Source organism: Acanthisitta chloris, unplaced genomic scaffold (genome assembly GCF_000695815.1).
Source record: "Acanthisitta chloris isolate BGI_N310 unplaced genomic scaffold, ASM69581v1 scaffold44702, whole genome shotgun sequence".
In the NCBI taxonomy this organism is placed as follows: Eukaryota; Metazoa; Chordata; class Aves; order Passeriformes; family Acanthisittidae; genus Acanthisitta; species Acanthisitta chloris.
The window spans coordinates 20,086-39,049 of NW_008662964.1; the positions used below are offsets into that span (position 1 = coordinate 20,086).

Sequence of the window (18,964 nt, forward strand, 5' to 3'; positions counted from 1 at the left end):
AAGGTCAGCTTCTCCAGGGAAGCAACAGGGCAGTGGGAAGCTGCAGAGTGGGTGCCATGGGTGGCTGAATTGTAAATCTTTAGGGCACCTAATATCAATTATTATCTTAAGACCACTGTAAGGTAACACAGCCCATTGTGAACCTTCTGTGCAATGAAACCCTATGTGGAGTTTCAACTGAAGCAACCAAAACTGATGACTCTTTCAGGTAGTAACTAACTCCAAGTTTCTTGTCATCAATCTTAGCAAGAAACTAAGCATACGTCCTTAGAAAAGGGCATCACTATTGCTTGTCTTGTAGACTTTGGATTTTGTTCAGCATGGGTATATTTTCAGTCCCACCAATCTGCTGCTGAGGTCAAACAGCAAAACTAAATGCAGTGATCTTCCTTCAACTGACTGGTACCCATTTTTAAGTTGCTCAGCTTGTTGTACATTTGTATACAAGGAAAAGCAAAAGCATTAGTCCATTCCTGCAAATGATCTGCTGACAAGAGAATAGTTCCCAGAAAGAGAGTTCATCCACCTCCAACAACATATTTTTTTCCAACAGCTGGGTTTTAAACTCTTTCTAGTCCACTAAACAATTCAAACTAAACTTCTTTGCTACAGTACTATTTTCTCAATTGTCAACACAGAAAATAATGGCACATAGGGCATCACTGGTCACTTCTCAGTGCTCCCATCCTTCCAGTTAGACTATATAGACAAGCCTGTTTGCAAGAGAAGTGGGTATTGCTAATATGACAACAAGCACCACTACAATTTTAAGAATGCAAAAGTGCTGAGGCAATTTTATCATTTTGCATCAGAGTCAGAAAAAACCTGTCACCTCAATATTGCCCTCAAATCCAGAGTAATGATTAGCTTCATTCCCAAGGACCACTGAGGGGAGAGACTGACTTATAAAGTCAAGGAAAGGATGGTCAGTTCAGACACTTTGCAACCCTGAGCCTGCATTGAACTCCATACACTCAGGATTCTCTATGCAAATCCATGCTGGAGACAAGACCATGCATGCTGCAAAAAGACAGTTCCAGAATGAGTTCTCTCTTCTCCTGGACATGCTCAAGATTTAGCACAACACATTGCTGTACTTCTCCTAACCCATCACAAGCATGACTAGCTCTTGCACAGCTGCCACACACTGGAGTTGTTAGACCATTTGTACTCAAAAGTATCCCACCAATTTGCAGAGTTCTGCTGCTGCCTGAGATTAGCTGTTCCCTTCACATATATTAAAACACTGGCTGCATTTTCCTTTCTTATTGATTTTTGACATCATAAAAAAGGCTATAGCCATGGTCATTATTTGTTCTTAAAGGTATTCCAGGATTTCTTCAGGACATATGATGTCCTAAAGAGTATGAATGTACAGCAGGACCATTATATTCCTCTGGCCATTACATGTAAAATACAATAGTGTCACTAGACTGACTGTCCAAGGAAATGAAGGAGAAAAATGTCATGATCCCATTGCTAATGTAAACTGGAGAGACAAACTACACTTCAGTCACTCCTACACATCCACCCCTCCCTCTCCTGCTTCCAATAATCATAATGGTCCATATATGACAGCTGACCTGGATTTCCATTTTAGTTTTTCTAAAGTGCAAAAATACCCTAAACTAACTCTGTGTAACTAAAACACAAATTTAAAGCCACCCTCCCTGCTACTCCAAATGAGCAGCAGCTGTGGCTAGGAACGACATATATGGTTTTACAATAAATTCCTGTCTGGATTTTGGTCAGGAATTTTGTTTGACCAGTGCCAGTAACTGTAAAAACTGTCAGTATAAAATATATCAATTGGAAAGGGATCTACAGGAAAAGGAAGCAAATGATGCAGATGGAATTATTTTGGCACGGAAAACGTCTGAATTCAACCTAAAGTGCAGATGCTGCCTCTCAGTTACATCTTTAGCCTTCATAAAACCATCAGACATTTGAAAAGATGACCATTCCAAAGGCCCCTATGTCTAATATGCTGAGGACAGTGCTTCCAAAGAGAGTTGTCTGGGGTTGCTTTCTTTGGACAATCTGCAGGGCTCTTCCTTGGAGGTCATTCAGGGGAATAAAAGTTGCTATTATGGATTATTCAAAAGTAATAAGTGTATGCTAATTATTAATGACAGCTTTACAAATGTTACAGCAACATATGTCATGCTGCTCCTATATGGGCAAAGCAAACATGGCAACCCCTTCAGCAGTGTGAGCACCAATTTCCCCTTACAGGGATACCGCATTAAAACACTTGAGTTTCACTCCAGGTTAACAGGTCTCAATCCAGGCTCTTTTGTTCTCCATTTGCCTCAAGGATCCTTTCTTTTCCTGCATTTGACTGTGGACCACCTGCTGCTGTTTCACAAATGTCCTACCAGTCTACAGCTCTTGGATATACAGATTGAACTGACAAACTATTCCACTTCTCTGATGATCACTACAGCCTACTTCATCTCTTATTGTGACTTCTAACTGTAAGCGCAGGAGCTCAGAAGATGCTGAAAGCTGGTAAAAAGCTTAAGAAAAATGTGTCCTTCATCTGTCAAATTAGGGCAGAAATCAGTCAAGCAGCCCTCTAATGAGGCAAGTGGCATTTCCTGCAAGAGGCAATGGCATACATTTTTTCGGGGTATGCAACAATGTGGAAGTTCAAGGAAAACAAGGCCAGCAAAATATTCAAAACTCACAGTAAGAGAAGAGATAATTTCATGTTTTGGCAAAGACCAGAAAAAGAGCCTCAGCTGGAGCCTTCTTAATTATAGAAGGAAAAGCATAGTTCTCTGTTCATTTAAGAATAGGAAATGCCTCTTCCCCAGGAGAAAATTGCCTGCAGATGAAGCATTCCCTCATACCGCAAGGAGGAAAAATCAACATTCCCAAACTCTCCTTTGAGGTCTGGCTTGTATCTAGTGGCTAAAGCAGACCAGAAGAATGCTGTTTTGACTGATCACAGACAGACATTCACAATCTCCTCTGTCAGAGTTTGAACAGAGGTGATCTCCCTGCTGCTTGCGCAGCAAGTGCAAAGATGCTGCCACCAGCTCCAGCCATTCCCACACTGCTGCTGCAGGCAATAGGTAACTGAGGATGAAGCTAAACAGCAGAGGAAAAACAATGGAAATAAAATAAAAGTGATTCTATTCTTCAGTACTTTTCTGGCAGTTGCTGAAGGGGAAAACCAGGGGCTATTGCCAAAACCCAGACTGGTTTTGCTTCAGAGTCCAAATATGTCAGAGGAATTTTAGAAGGACTCTGGTATGTTTCCAGTCCCTCGGCTGAAAAAGCTGCAGGTCCTCTGCATGTCCAGGGATCCTCTTCTTGCAGTGTTTCTGCCTGGCAGTGGAAATTCAATCTAAATCCTACATTCCCCAGGTCTTGCCATGAGACAGCGGTCTATACAAGCTGGAACTTCAGCCACATGCTGAATTCCTGCGTGTTTCAATGGAATTTCCTGCTTAAATCTCTTCTTAGCCCCCTAAGAGAGCATCTTTGGTTTGCTCTGTATCACAAAATCAACTTCACAGAGGGTACACAGCTGGAGCACTGCAGATAGACATGCAGGGTATCACACAGGAGATGCAGGGGCTATGGCTGACGAGAATTCTTGTAATGCTAGGAGCTTTGTCAGGGACCAGATACTTTTGCTCTACTACACTATAATCATCCCAATCTCCCTGCCAGGAAGTAAATACACTTAATATATGCAAACTAGTCCATGAAGCTGGACGGATTAGATAGTGGCTTCAGCAGGTACCTGCTGCTATGCCAATCCATAGGTTTTTGGGATCTGACAATAAATTTATCCATTAATACCTGCCAAGTTGCATACTGCTGCTGCAGCAATGCCAGCACATCACACTGCAGATGCTACTGTGGCAGCTGGAAAGAGTCTGGCAGCCCAAAACAAGAGGAGCAGTAGCACCTATAGAAGAGAAGGGTGATGCAGTGGGAAGCAGGGAACTCCACGGTCACCACCCTGTTGCTACCCTGAACCTTAATGTTTGCCCCGATGAGTGACAGATCCACCTTCCAATCCAATCTTCCCTCAGATTTCAGATGGTTTGTATGCAGACACCCAGGCCAGAGTGGGGCAGGGAACATACCCTGATGTTGGCTGTGAGGAGATTAAGGCCAACTTTGTCCTGATGTTGTAACACTCATCCTGGTGCCTCAAAATTAAACCAGTGAAAAGCAACTGGTCAGTGAGGAGTGAAGTAGTGACCCTTCCTGTCTCCATGTCTTTTTTTTGAGCATTCACTTCCCTCTGGATTCTCTGATACCTAAACAGGGCTTGCACTGGATTACTCCTGCTCTTTTTATTCGCCTGTTTGCATGCAAGGAATGTCATGTCTCTAAGACTTTTAATTTACTGTCAAACTTTGTTGAAACTGGCTCAAGTTATCAGGCAGAGGAGTGCTGGAGAGACGTGATTATATTCCCAAATGCTGATGTGAACAAATGAACCTGGCGTTTATCCTTAGGCTAAAATTCCTGTTCTCTAAAATACTCCTGGCTGATGTCTGGTTTACAGCTTCACATCCAAAAAAAAATATTCCAGAGGGAAGCAATTCAATGGAAGATACAAAGCAAACATCCTTCCACTCTGGATATGCCAGGGCAACTGGGGAAGGATGCTTACCAGATTACAGAGTCAGCAACATGTACAGGATTTGCGGCTGGAGGAGAGGAGAAAGTGAACTCTGTCAAAGAACTCTCAGCCAACTGCTGCCTGGTGGTTCAGACTCCTACAACACGTCACGTGGGTGCAACCCACTGTTCATGCAGGGGCTGTGACTGCCTGCAGTCTCCATGTGCAGTGCACCCACATCCTACAGGAAAATGTTTCATTCAGAGCAGGAAAATAAAAGAAGAAAAACCTCCTTCTGTGAAGCAGGTGACAGATGCTTCCAAGATGCAGCCTATGAAGCAAAAGATGATTTTCTATTCCTTTATTGTAATAAGGAAGGAAGGATAAAGTAAATATTAAGCCAAAACATCCATGGACAATGGGCCTGGGGAAGGGGCAGTCAGCAGTGCAAGAGGCACTTAATGACAATGATTGCAATTTAGCAACCCAGCACCAGGACGTGACTCTAAAGATTCACAGTTTATTTCCAGTTCTGCCACTCACCTACTGTGTGACTCCAGCAAGCCCATCAGTCTCTCTGACAGGCCTCCCTCTTGCTCTTTTTCTGACTCATCTATTAGATAACAAGCAGTCTTTTCCCCTTTCAGGCACTATCTCATAGAGTGAGCTTATTTAAACAGGAAGTCCTGATTCCACATGAAGCCACTTCACTGAGTGGCTGAGAAAGTTCAGGATGCACGTAATCACAGGACACCAGGTTGCTGCACACATGTGAACACTGCAGCACTCAGGCAGACCATGGGGAATAAAAAGGGAGCAGACCCTATTTTCCATTTCTGCATGGAAACACCCCAGAACTCTTCACACTAGCGTCAACAGGGAGCAAAATTTGTCCACAGGGGATTCTAAGTTAGGCAGCCCAGAACAAGACATACATAAGGATTTTACAGAGTATGATATTAGAGAAATATCACACTCTGGAGAAAGCTCTCAGTGTTCAGAATCACAGAAAATAAGGCTGGAGGGGGCTTCTAGGAAGCTCTTCTGCATTAAAGCTTAAATTTCAAATCACAGTCTACTGGGTTTGGCATTCACAAAAGTTATTACAGCTTGTTTATTGAAATGCGTTTACTCTCTACTTTCAGCAGAAGCTTACTTTTGCCACAATCTACTTACATTTAACATTCTGGGGAGACAATCATGGTTTGGGATCACTACACAAAAGCAATTGTGATCAAGCAAGTTCTTTTTGCCTTCTCCTTCCCTCGGTATGCAAGGCAGGGGCATCATGACTGCTTTGAGTAGTTCCTCTTTTGGAGGAGATACTACAAAGACACATTTGGGTCCTGCCAAATATCAAAGGAGCAGTACTAAATCCTGACTATTAGCTCAGAAACTACCTAGTGCTTCTGACCCACAGTGACATTTAGCAGACAACCAGACTGGCCTGAGCCCATGAACCCCACCCCAGTTAGCAGGCCCTGCTCCCGCCAGCAGCCCAAGGCTCAGCCTGACAGACCTCAGGGACCTGGAGCTCCATGTGTGCTGCCCCTGCTGACCTGGGTGCCAAGCACATTGGCAGTATCCCCTGAGTAACAACCAGCATCTTGCAGCTCTTAACACTCTCACCAGGCTACACCTGACCCAGCTAATGCCAGCCTTTGCTGGCAATTTAGTAATACTTCAATAATTAATTACTAACAACGGAGGGTGGAAGAGGGAGCTTGTTTTGTTTTGAAGTCCAATTACCCAAGGATTTGAAGAGAAATCCAGGAACTGCAAGTGAAAACTGAGGAAACTCTTCACTAACTGTGGGGCTGTTTCCAAGACTGCCTTTTCCAGTCACGTGATCACACTGTACAATGGACATTTTGGGTGACCAAAACAGTAGTGATATTGTTATGCTTCCATGGAAGCTGGCTGCTTCTGTTCAGCCACTTGTTTTCATCCTTTTAAGCAAAAATATAGATGACCTAAAGATAAGCTGCTCATTAAAGAAAGGGATGAAATTCCTACAGCATTGCTTCCTTTTGGCACTCCTATATTCAAGAAGAGGGAAGATATGAGAACTAAAGGCTGGTCAGCCTGACCTTGATCCCTGGGAAGGTGATGGAGCACATACTCCTGGGAACCACTTTTAAATATATGAAGAACTAGAAGGTGATTCTGAGTAGATGTATAGATTTATGGAGGGGAAATTGGATTTACCCAGCCTAATAGCCTTGTACAATGAGGAGGACATGCTGGGTGAGGGGAGAGCAACAAACATTGTTTATGCTGACTTCAGCAAGGCTTTTGACACTGCCTCTCAAACATCCTCTGGGACAGAGGAAAGACAGCCTAGATAAGCAGATAGTGGAGTGGACTGATAACCAGCTGAAGCACTGTGCTCCAAGCCCTGCTGGAGGTCAGTCACTAGGGCCTTACCCCAGGGGACAATACTGTTTAGTGTCTTTATTAGTGAGCTGGATTATGGGTCAGAGGGCACTCTCAGCCAGTTCATAGCTCATACAAAACTGGAAAGGGTGGCTGATGCTCCTGAGGGCTGTGCTGTCATCCAGAGGGACCTGGACAGGCTGGAGAAGTGTGCAGGCAGCAAACTCATTAACATCAACTAAGGGAAACGAAAAGCCCTGCTTAGGTCTAGGAAGTAATAGCTACATATTAGGAAAGAATAGGAAGGAAGGTAGGAATAACCTAGGAAGGAATAACCCCACATACCAGCATATACTGGGCTGACCAGCTAGAAAGCAGCTTGGCTGAGAAAGACCTGTTGATCCTGGTGGACACCAAGCTGAAGTCCACAATGCACCCCTGTGGCATGGAGCACCAACAGCATCCTGGGCTACATCAGAAGAAGCGCTGCCAGCAGGCAGAGGAAGATAATCCTACTCTGCTCAGCACTGGTGAGACCCATCTGGAGTGCCTGGTCCAGTTCTGGACTGCTCAATACAATGAAGATACAAACTTCCTGGAGCAAGTCCAGTGAAGGCCAGCTAGGATCATTTAAGGGACTGCAGCACCTGATCTACAAAGAGAGACTGAAAGAGATGGGACTGTTCAGCCTGGAGAAGGGAAAGTTCAGGGAGATCTGACTGATGCACAAATATCTAATGGAAGAAGACAGAGAAGGTGCTGCCAGACTCTTCTGAGTGGTATCTGTTGAAAGGACAAGGGGCAACATGCACTACCTTAAATACAGAAATTCCATTTAAATATGATTTTTCACTGTGAGACTGGTCAAACAGTGAAGCAGGCTGCTGAGAGTGGCTGTGCAGACTCCATCCTTGGCAGTGCTCAAGTCCCAGCTAAACATGGTCCTAAGAATCAATCTCCAGAGGTACCTGCCACCCTCAGCAATTCTGTGATTCTCTTGTCTTTTAATTTTGTATTCACTCAGTGACTGTAATCAGCAGTCTTTCCTCTGTTCTACACTGCTGTCTGAATGGTGTCGAGCTAACAGCAACTTCCTTCTAGGACTTTGCTGCATCTCCTGCTCATCCTTCTCAGAAGGGACATTGCAACAACTCTGGGGGCAAGAGGGTGGCTCTTTTATAATTCTGGAAGTAAAGGATGAGTTCACTGGTGTTGGGTAGTTTTTTCTTAAACAGGAAGGCTCCGCAGTGTTGCCTACTGATGGTCATGCTCTGAAACATCCAGTTATCTAAGGTTCCTTCACCTTCCAGTGTGTTAGCAGTTTAGTAACACCAGAATTTTTCTTATCAAAAGCCCTACTGCTCTCATCTATCCTTTACATTTCACTGACGTGTTTATCCCCTCTAGCTTATTAAAAACAGGGTCATTCTTCTTATTTGGAATATATTCAAGAGTGTGAAAATACAGTGCACTAGTGAGTTAGCTTATTTCAGCACAGACTTCTGCCTTTAAGAAGGAAATGGAAGTACTTGTCCTCCAAAGGATGGGGAATGTTAATTACTACTTCTCCCAAATAGTAACAGAGCAAAACTATTTGTTTCTTCAAATCCAATCCATAGAATTTTGGACTTCATTACCTCCCCGTCAATAGATCTGTTTTAGCAAACATAAATAAATAAATGAGAATAAAGTGAACAAATGTGGGACTTACATATGATCCATAATTCACTGCTAGGGTCTGCAAAGCCCACGGAAGGCCTAGGCCAATTAAAATATCAAAAACATTGCTTCCAATGGAGTTGGACACAGCCATATCCCCCATACCTGCAGGAATGGAAACCACATACAGTCAGACATGTCTCAGACAAGTCTTGCAACTTTAAATGTGAGCTAATCCAGACAATTTCCACAGATTAAGGCCACGAGTTAAAGGAGATGCCCCTTGCTCCATCCATTCCCTTTGCCCTCCCCATTATACAAGGACAGCAGGCTTGAAGGGGCTGAATTCAACTTCCAGGACCAGCTGAGAATTTCCCTCATCTAATCCTCCACTGCTGCAGGGACCCTCTGTGCTGCCTGCAACCTGCCGGCATGCTGGTGCCACGTTCAGTGGGGCTTTTGATATTTTACTGTGACCATGACACACAAGTTTCTACACTGGACTGAGTAGAAGAGGACTTTGAGCAGTCTGTTCAGCAGCTGCTTGTTTCAATGAGAAGCCACTGGTTTTGCTCCCCAAAGCAGCACTGACTACTTTCTTTTCCTCTTAACACACCCATTGCTGGGGTCACAAGTGTAGGGGAATTGTTTTCCTTAAAACTACTAGTACCTTCCAGTCCTTATGACTGTGAAAAAAAGCTGGAAAGTGACCTTAGAGACCGTTTGCCATGTTCTACACAATCCTATACCACCAAGATTTAAATTAAGAAAAATATGTTGACTATTGGGGAAGATTTGAAATTGACAATAATGCCAGAACTTGTCCCACACTGCCATTAAGAACCTGTTAGCTGCTTTGCAATAGCAACACAATTTTTTTCTTCCTTGTTCTTATTTTAAATGTCAGGCTCAGAAAAAGGGCTTCGTATATTTTCACATTCAGAATCTGTGTTCCCTAAAGAGAAAGAAAACGTAAGGAAACACTTCCATAGCAGTATGACATCTCTATGATGAACTTACCTTGCCTTGCTACGATAAGGCTTGCCATGCAGTCTGGCACACTGGTTCCAGCTGCCAAGAAAGTGATGCCCATGATCACATCTGGAATTCCCAGTGTGTAGCCAATGATTGTCACCTAAGGAAAGGAAATAAACTGTCAAGCTGTTTACAGGAATTAAAATCCAACACCAGCTTGGCCAAATTCTACCAGATGCTGTGAGACAGAGTGTATCTCTCAGTGCAAACTTACACTTTCTTTAAAGAGAAGCAGTGACAGGCTTTTTTGGTATATTTATCAACTGGCAGAGGATAGCACTCACCTGCTGTGTACCCTCTCTTTGGTTTGCTGCTTCATATCTGTCATCCACAAGTTTCCTGATACTAACCTGGAAAATAGACTATAGTGCAGCCCACTACCGTGTGTAATTGTCTCCTGATGTTGGATGAAGTTTGTAGACATTATTATATACTAATATAGGCTAAGGAGACACTAAAACTACCCTGTGGCTCATTATACTATGAAAATGCTATATACAGGGACATATCCCCAGTGACTGCAAACAATTCCTATTAGCAGAGAGAAGATACCTTTAATTTCCTCTTTCCTTTGTTATGCAGTCTGTGATAAATTAGCATTCTTCGAATTGACTGATATTTTTAAATTTTGGGTGCCTTTGTTTAATGACATCCACTTCCTATTAGCCACATTTAATTGCTCTTCTCAACTCCCTGCAGCAGACTCCAATCAACATGAACCATATGTCAGAAGCAGCACAGTGCCTCTGTAGGCTGTGGTATTTCAGCTATGGAAAGCTGTGATAGTGGGTTTTTTTGACAAATACCTCATCTTCACAGGGTAAAAGCAGAAGAAAATAAGTAACTTCCATTTCCTGTTCAGGGTAACAGGGGTTATTGAAAGCAAAACAAAATAAAAACCTCCTCCTCTGAAGCTGCTTTGATTAGTTTGCAAATTTGCATTTAATAGGAGGATGAATTGTAAAGACAGTGAAGGTTTTTTCCACTGCCTCCCCCTTCCCAGCAGGAAACCAGCAGCCAGTGCTTCAGCAAGGTACCTCCCTGCTCTTTGGGTCCTAAGCAGGGGCAGACCAGGAATTGTGTGTTCCATCTCAAGTACAGCAACCCAAAACCAGGCTTAGACCCTCCCTTGTTAGACCCTCTCCTGACACCAACACCCCATCACTGTCTGATTCTGCTTAAGAGTACAAATCCCCCCAAAAGAAACACAATCTGTGCTGCAGTATTCCTGTAATCCTAATGAGGACAACATATACATTTCACCTGTGCAGATCACAGTGAGGCCTGCAGCAAGCTAACAGACTGATAGACCTGGCCAGTGCACAGAATTTCCTTACGAACAGGCCAGCCATGCTTGGATTTCCTCATGTTCACTTTTATTTATCCCCTGCTACCTTTGGGCTAATGAGGTAGAACTAAGTTCCTGTTGACCAGAGCAGTTGTGCAAGAATTTGACTGAATGTCATGCTTTTGTTCATGCTGAGTTCAAAGTGTTATCATTCACAACTCTGTCTCTCAAGTTTGCTTGCTCCAAGAAAAGGAAAAGTTATTGTGGCCAGATTGTAACTTGGCACCCCTCACACTGCTCTGTAAGACCAGGAGATGTTCCACTGGTTCAGGTGTAATTTTTTTTCCCCATGTTAAAGAATCTGGACAGAATGCCAGCCTGGAATCACGTTCAAAGGCTATCACTACTGGCCTCTAATCTTCTTCTCTGAGTGTGGACAGATCCAGTAGAATTGGAAGCCGACTTAAGGTTTCTCATCTGAAAATTTGGGTGTGTAGAACTTCCTATACATTTCTCTAGGCTGACAAACCCCACTTCTGTTGCTTCCCCCAGACAGTGTTTCTGGTTTAGTTGGTACATACCATCCACACCATCATGTAGGAAAAAGCTGCAATCCAGAGCGTAGAAGAAGCAAAGGTAACCATGAACCATTTTTCCAAGTGGGGTTTGTTACAGTTGGGCACTGTGAAGTACAGGACAAAACTCAAGGGCCATGTGAAGACCCACTTCAAGATTTCTATCTTGCCAGCTGTAAAACAACAACAAAAAAGGGAAACAATCACAGTTCTAGTCTGCTAAATTCCAGAAAGTTATTATTTTGTGACTATGTACAAGCCAGAAGCCAGGGACACCTCAGCCTTACTGCTATCCAAACAGATAATGACAAGCCATGCCTCATTCAGATCACAGTGTGATGGCAGATGGGAGGGCAGAGAGGGGCACAGTAGTATAAAGTGCCTCCGCAAGAGCTTGTTAAGTAATGGGTCAGAGCACACCTGTTCCCTTCCTGGGCCAGGTTCTTACAGATGCCACATAAAATCCAAGTTCAAGAAAGAGATCTGATTCACCTTCAACCACCTAATGGGATGGTACATAAAAGATGGAGGCAGGCCCTTCACAGAAATGCACATGGAAATTACAAAAGCCAATGGACTCAGCTCCTGACAAGGGAAATCCAGAATCAATGCAGGAACCACCCTCTGGAGATTGCTGCCTCTCCCCTCTGACTGCAACAGCAGCACAGCGCCAACACAGGAGCTGCAGCAGAAGTGCACTCAAGCCCAGGAGCCTACACCTTGCGAGGCTCCTGCTGCTTCCCAGTTCCTCTCATCTTTTACCTCTGACCAGGAGCTTCACTGTAAAGTGCAGGCTGTTGGGAGCTCTCAGAGACACTTCTACCTCTGCATGCGTCTGGAATGCTTCTGGCATACCCAAACAAATACAGCACAAACCACCAGGAGCTTCTTACTGGGTAGGTCAAAAGGTGTGTATGGCCCTTCGTGGTCATCATCGTCATCATCTTCTTCCTCTTCCTCATCATTTTCATTGTTCTCATTATCCTCATTCTCATTCTCAGTCTCATTCCCAGCCTCAGCCACATCCTCGTCCCGTCGTGTGCCATTCACTCCCCGCTCAGCAGAGTTGCTGGGGCCTGTTCCATTCTCAACCACATGCTTGATGGGTATTTTGATTGCTACTTCTGACTCACCATTGGTGTAAGTCCTGCTGTTGATCAGCCTTTGCCTCTGTAAACACAGGCACAAAGTGATGCTGAAAGGTAGAAATTTTTAATTTAATTCTTTTAAGACAAAGGGAGGAACAAAGAGAGAGAGAGAGACGTGCAGAGTTCTTTTAAAATCTGGCTTTAAAAGCAAAAGGGATGGATTTTGATCGGGTGCAACATGATGCTTGCTTGCAGACCACTAGATAAATCTCACACATGCAACTTTTATAAGAGAAGGGCTGTGGAATTGACTCCAGGACTCCAAGACCAGGGACAGACTAAGTGCAGACTCAGAGGAGTACCATATTATTAAACAAGTGCAAGTGACATTCATGTCAGATCAATGCAGTGGGCACCTCCTGTGAGGAAGAGCTACAGGTAACATAACCACATGATTACCTGAAACTTTCTCTGCTAAAATCTCCACGGGGAAAGATAGCAAGGAATGAATTAGTAAAGTCAGTTTCAGAAGGGTAAAATCTGGAGAGTGTTACCAGGAATCCAGAAGAAACACTAGAGCTCCATTTGAACCCAAACACTGCTACAGGAAAAGGCAAATTCAGAAGGAAAGGGGCAGGTGAGGGGAGATAAAAGACACACCTCATTGATTAACATGCGGCTGGCCATGGAGAGACGTGTTTTGGGAGGGAAATGGCTGGTTATCATGATCCGGAGCCCAGCCTCAGAAAATGAAAGCTGGTGTGGGTAAGCAGATAGCAGCTCATCAACCATGATTACTGAGGCTTTACGATGGAAATTTCCTGCAGCAAAGTACAAAAAGAAATTGAGGTCTTCTTCCAGCAGTGTCTCCCACTGCCCTATGTGGCTCTTGAGAATAAACCCACAAGTTTCAGAAGTTTCTTTGTAAAAACCATTCCTTCAGTCACCGCCATTCAAAATGTGCTTCATCTGTCCTTAATTTCTGCCTTTTACACATTCTATATTTCTGTCCTTAAATAAATCACCAACATGGTATCACCACTCATGCTCCTCCTAGAGAACTAAATCTGCTCTGCACAGTTCATCACAGGCCTGCGTTAGGCAGACCACTGCTTCCACAGCAGCTATCCCACCACAGCAGAAATGCAGTAAAGCTGCATTAATTCCAGTTATAACCTGCACTTCTGTGAGGATCTTATCCTCACCCACCATTAACGGTACACAGGAGTGAGGAAATTGCCCCTGTGCTCCTGCGAGGTACCAATGCAAATGAAAAGCAGGTTCCTGCATCCTGGGCTTGCAGCACATGGCTGGGAAGTAGCGCCAAACCCATCTTTTTCCATGCTGGCGCTTATTTCATGGCACTTGGGGAACTGCCCCAAACACAGAAATCTTTCTTTCATATTTCATTCTTTTTGGTCCTCTGATCAGACAAAGCCTCAGAAAAGAAAGAGCAGTGTCTGAAACCCTCAGGCATCCCACTGCAATGGGCGCTGTTTGTGACCCCATGCCCCTGGCTGGGACACAGCAGCACCACTCGCCTGTTTGTGACTCCAGTGGCTCACTGCCAAGGAAATACAGGAACAATCTGCAAGAAGATGAAGCAATCCTTTTGTCTTCCTTCCTCAGCCAGTCTGAGTAACCACAAAGTGTCCAAAACAAAAAGTTACCAGCAGCTGAGATGTGTTATGCAAAGACACATTCTGGGGAGATTTAAACCAAATCCCACAATCAGAACTAACCCTGAGGCCACCGGGTAAAGCTGGATGACTAAGGCTTGAGTTTATGTTCATTGAGTTTTCCCAGTCTAGCTTTACTGGTACAGAGTATTTTGCCAGCACGGTTTTGGTGTGGAGAGGCCCAGGCTACAGAGAACTGTTACATTTCCCATAAGAGTGGCTTCCCCAAATCAGAGTGCACAACACCCATAACAGCCTTCCCTCTGCCACAGGCCTCTAACACCACAGTTGGCTTCTGGCAGACCCAAAGGGTTTGATGTCAGCAAATAAACCCCACTACATTTCATGTTTAGTTGCTTACTGTATACAGACTATGCCTCTCAATCACCATTTGCAGGAAAAGAGATCTATTTTTGTTATTTATTTTTTTAGTCAAGCAAAACAAAAGGGGCATCTCATCCGTGGTCAGAAACCAGGACTGATTTCGACAAGGCAGAGCTCCTTCTCAGGCTAAATAGACATCAAACTACTGCTGCTGACCTATGGAGTGGGGAAATTTCTTTTAAGCTGAAGAAATACAATCATTTTTATACATGTTCATGACTAAAGTCAAACAGGAGCAGATTTCAGCCAAAGTGATTACTTACATAGAAAAGTTGTCACATTCAAGATAGCACGTGCAGTAAGAGCATGCTGCCCAGACCCAGAGTCCCTACCCTCCCTTCACCAGGGGAAAAGCATACACTGGTCTAAGCAGGGCTTTTTTCTCCACTCAGTTGATGTCCCTTCAGAACAAAGATAAATTTTACTGGAGCTACTAGATGTATGTACAGGGGCATCTTCAGTGCAGAGTAACAGCACTTGCAAGAGGACTTAAAATGGACATAATGAGCTAAATAAGCAGTCCTTGGGCTAGTCAGGCTTGAAGGAGTCCTTAAAGCCCAGCACTTGTCCAGATGAGGAGGCCTAAGCTGTCTCCAGCGGCAGAGGATGTGGTGGCTGGAATAAGCACACCATGCCTCCAGGCACAGGAGGCAAGGCCATCTGGGAAGGGAGTTACAAAAGGGCCACCTGGCACACTATTATTTCATGGCTTATAAGACAGCAGCAGTCCACAGCAAATGATCAGGGATAGACTTGTAAATACTCAGAATGATGCAAGCGAGCAGGGTGACTTACTGGAACAGTTACCTTTCTTTAGTAACACCACCGTGGCATCACAGTTGCTGTTGTCATCCATTTCCGTGTTACTTGCTAAACCATTAACCATATTTGCAGAGTTTTTTGTCTTCCTCTCGAAGCAGTGATGTATGGTTGAGTTGTACCTGCACAAATGGAATAAACTCAGGATGTAGCTTTACTTCTTTCATGTGAATTTCTTGACAGCGTCCTTTCCTAACTTGTATTATGTGCAATCCATCTAAGGCAGGGAAGAAAACTCTGGGTTTAAGGAGTATGCCAGAGCTCTAAGTAAATTGTACACAATGCAATCTCTCTGCAGAGGTCAGTTGTTGCAAGGGTGAAGCTGCCCTTCATGATAAAGTTGCTAATTATTAGAAGAGAGATGAATTCCGACTCATGTTTCCTTCAGCCTAGCCTGCGTGTTTTGCTGTTCTCACTGTGAATTGCTCTCACAATATTTACTCTATTCATCATTTCAAAACAAATCTCTACTCTTACTTGTTGAGACAAGACCACTGGTGTGCTTGGCAGCTGGTAGGTTTTGTTGAATGTTCCCATTTAAATCTGGGTTTCCTTTCCACTGGCTTTTGAAAACAAGACAGGAGGAGGGGAAACAAACAGCAGAACACACAGTTTTGCTAGCATGAACTTGTGTGAAAGAAGTCACACAGGTCAGATGCTCAGAAAATTACTGCTGACTGTACTGCAGTTTTATCATGGATCTCCAAGCAAGCAAGAACTGCTGCAGAACTTTGCACCCATAAAAAGGAGACTGAAATCTCACATCTATTTATTTCTGAGTAGGGATGCTAAAGTGAAGTCAGAAGAGGCTGCTTTGGTGGGACGCGCAGATGATCCAGGTCTCTGCCACAGACTTGCTGCACTAGCCTTGGTCAGTTCACACAGGACACGATCCACAAAGCACAGATTCACAAAAGAGCTTAGGTTGAAAAAAACCTCCAAGGGATCACTGAGTCCAATGTTAATCCAGCACTGCCAAGCCCATCATTAAACCACATCCCTAAACACCACATATACACATCTTTTAAACCCCTTTAGGAATGGTGATTCCACCACTGCCCTGGGCAGCCTGTGCCAGTGCCTGACAACCCTTTCAGTGAAGAAATTTTGCCTAAGGGGCAACCTAAACCTCCCCTGGAGCAACTGGAGGCTGTTTCCTCTTGTCCTTGGCACGCAAGCTGGGTGATGCAAGAGGAGCAGGGAGCTTTAGAATTTAAATAAGCAGAGGGCACATTTGACTTACTTCATGATAATGATGTAGATGGCATACATCAGCACTAAGACTAAGGACTCCCACCTGAAAACAAGAGCAACACAGAAAACACATCAGAGCAGGGCACGGCAGTCAGCTGTCCACATTCAGCCACAAGCATGCAGAAAGGCTTGACCCTCCTGGGCTGTCTAAACACTCCCCTAGAAAAAGGGATGCATAAAGAATGGTTCACATCCCCAAGTATGATGCCTCCTTTGTTTTTGTGACTTCTGCTCTGGTTTTGCTTGGCCAAATGAATCTGTCAGTTAAGAAAAGTGACAAAACCCAGGAGTTCAGTAAACAAATCACACACCCAAGGACCACTGACACCTCTGTAAGGACAATAACGGAGGGGGCTGTGACTGAGGGAGGGGAGCAGTAATCCTGCTCTGCCTGCTTGTGTGTAAAGCAGGACGTTGGGCTTTGTGAGCATACTAAAGAGCACTGATGATGTCGAGACAACCTGAACAAGGGGCAGCTGCTTTTTTGCTACTGCTGCTGCATGAGCACTGAGAACGCAGCAGGCAGCAGTTTTAACTGTTCATTAGGTACTGTTAGGGCTTCTTCTCTGCTGTTTCTATATCACACTAATGAAATACGTATGAAAACAGAATATAAATTTATAAACTTATTTCTAGGTAATCTTTCTCATTGACCAAAATGCTGTATTCTGCATAGTTCCCTTCAGCAAACTACTAGTCCTTGTGGAAATCATCCATTATCAGACTGCTATATACTAGAACTCATGTACCACTTCCTCCTTAAGAATTTTGAGACAGTGCACTAACTATATTAATATTTCATTGCCTGCTTCTGGCAGTTCAACACTCAGCTTCTGCGATGTGTTTTTGTTGAAGGGCACAGTTAAATCAATTGGTCCTCGAGTCAATTTGAGTTAAAAACAAACAAACAAAAAAGAAACAACAAAGAAAAGCAAGCCATTGCAAACGCTGGTGTTGAAACCTGCCTCTGAAATGAAACACAACCCCCCGCCCCGGCGAGAGCACGGGGAAACACGGATCCAAATGGCTTGACGCTCCCTGGTGCTTGTAATCTGAATGACATCGGCTGGGAGGCACAAAGCCATCGCTGTCACCTCCACTGTCACCTCCAGCCCCGGGAATTGCTGGAAACAAACCCACGAGGCCAAAGGAACTTGAAAGCACACTTTTAAAAGTATCTGAAGTCCTCCTGGTTTACCATACCTACTGCACCACACTTAAGCACGTGAATGGCGATATTAATTTTTTTTCTTTAAACTGGTCATTCACTCATTAATACTGCCTTAGGAACTTTTGGGGGTTTAATTATTAAAAATCCAAATACTGGAACAAACTTATTTGAGGCTGTTTGGGTAGCCCCTTCAGGCACACCCAAGTCCCTGCTGAGCACACTGACATCCCTGGGCTGCTGCAGGGTGGGCAGAGGGCACTGACTGCCACTGCTGGATCAGGAACAGTCTGAGTGATGCTCTCCTGGGCTTTCCTCTCTGGCCCAGGACATGAATTAGTCTAGCCTATCTTGTGCTGACATTTCTCACACAGCAAGAAACTGCTGCCCTGCAGAACTTTTTAGCTTTCCCCTATTCTCCTGATGAACCCTACTTATGTCAGCTTTTGTAGTATCATCAGAAAAAAAAATGAAAAGAAAATGGATTCACTTACCAGGAAACTCTTTCGTCATAAATAAACTGTGGAGAAAAGGTTTAAAAATAGCATGTTATACACAAAGCTACAGTTGAAAACAGCTCATCACCTGAGGCAGGGGACTGAGTGTGCAGAGCAACCTAGGGCTTGGGGCAATGGCATTAAGCTCTGGTCTGTTTTGGCAGTGCTCTCCTGTCCAGCCTTTGAACTTCTCAACCCTTAGTTTCTCTCACCTAGTCAAGGCAGGCAAGTACTCCTTCCTGAACGCCACAGGATCCTTGTGTTAACCCGAGCTATTGCAGTGATTACAGGGAAAACAGTGGTGAGCCAGAGAAGGGGCTGCAGCTGGATGATCAGCCAGCAGATCTACCGCCCACTCCACAGCTGCTGCTACGTTTTGCTGGCTGAAAACCAGGTCCAGGGTGCTGTTTCCAACAGCTTGGGGTGACCACCACCAGGTGCTGACTGTAGTTACTGTGACAGTCTCTCTGGCAACCTGCCGGTAAGACCAGCACCAGGGCGCGGGGAGGACCAGTTCCGTGGCAAGGAGCGTTGGGGCAGGCCCAGCGCCG

The 18,964-nt window shown here is 44.4% G+C and overlaps 1 protein-coding gene across 1 annotated transcript in view; it reads right to left on the minus strand.

The window, feature by feature from the left end:
• SLC24A3 (solute carrier family 24 (sodium/potassium/calcium exchanger), member 3) overlaps positions 1 to 18,436 on the minus strand; it is a gene marked incomplete at its 5' end in the record, with an annotated part of 20,503 nt that extends 2,067 nt beyond the window's left edge. Inside the window, 8 exons of the mRNA XM_009070792.1 lie at positions 8,679 to 8,791; positions 9,647 to 9,761; positions 11,531 to 11,697; positions 12,418 to 12,694; positions 13,273 to 13,433; positions 15,483 to 15,616; positions 16,738 to 16,791; positions 18,411 to 18,436. Of these exons, the coding sequence (XP_009069040.1) occupies positions 8,679 to 8,791; positions 9,647 to 9,761; positions 11,531 to 11,697; positions 12,418 to 12,694; positions 13,273 to 13,433; positions 15,483 to 15,616; positions 16,738 to 16,791; positions 18,411 to 18,436 (1,047 nt within the window). The remainder of the gene's footprint in view (positions 1 to 8,678; positions 8,792 to 9,646; positions 9,762 to 11,530; positions 11,698 to 12,417; positions 12,695 to 13,272; positions 13,434 to 15,482; positions 15,617 to 16,737; positions 16,792 to 18,410) is intronic.
• Between the last annotated feature and the right edge of the window lie 528 nt (positions 18,437 to 18,964).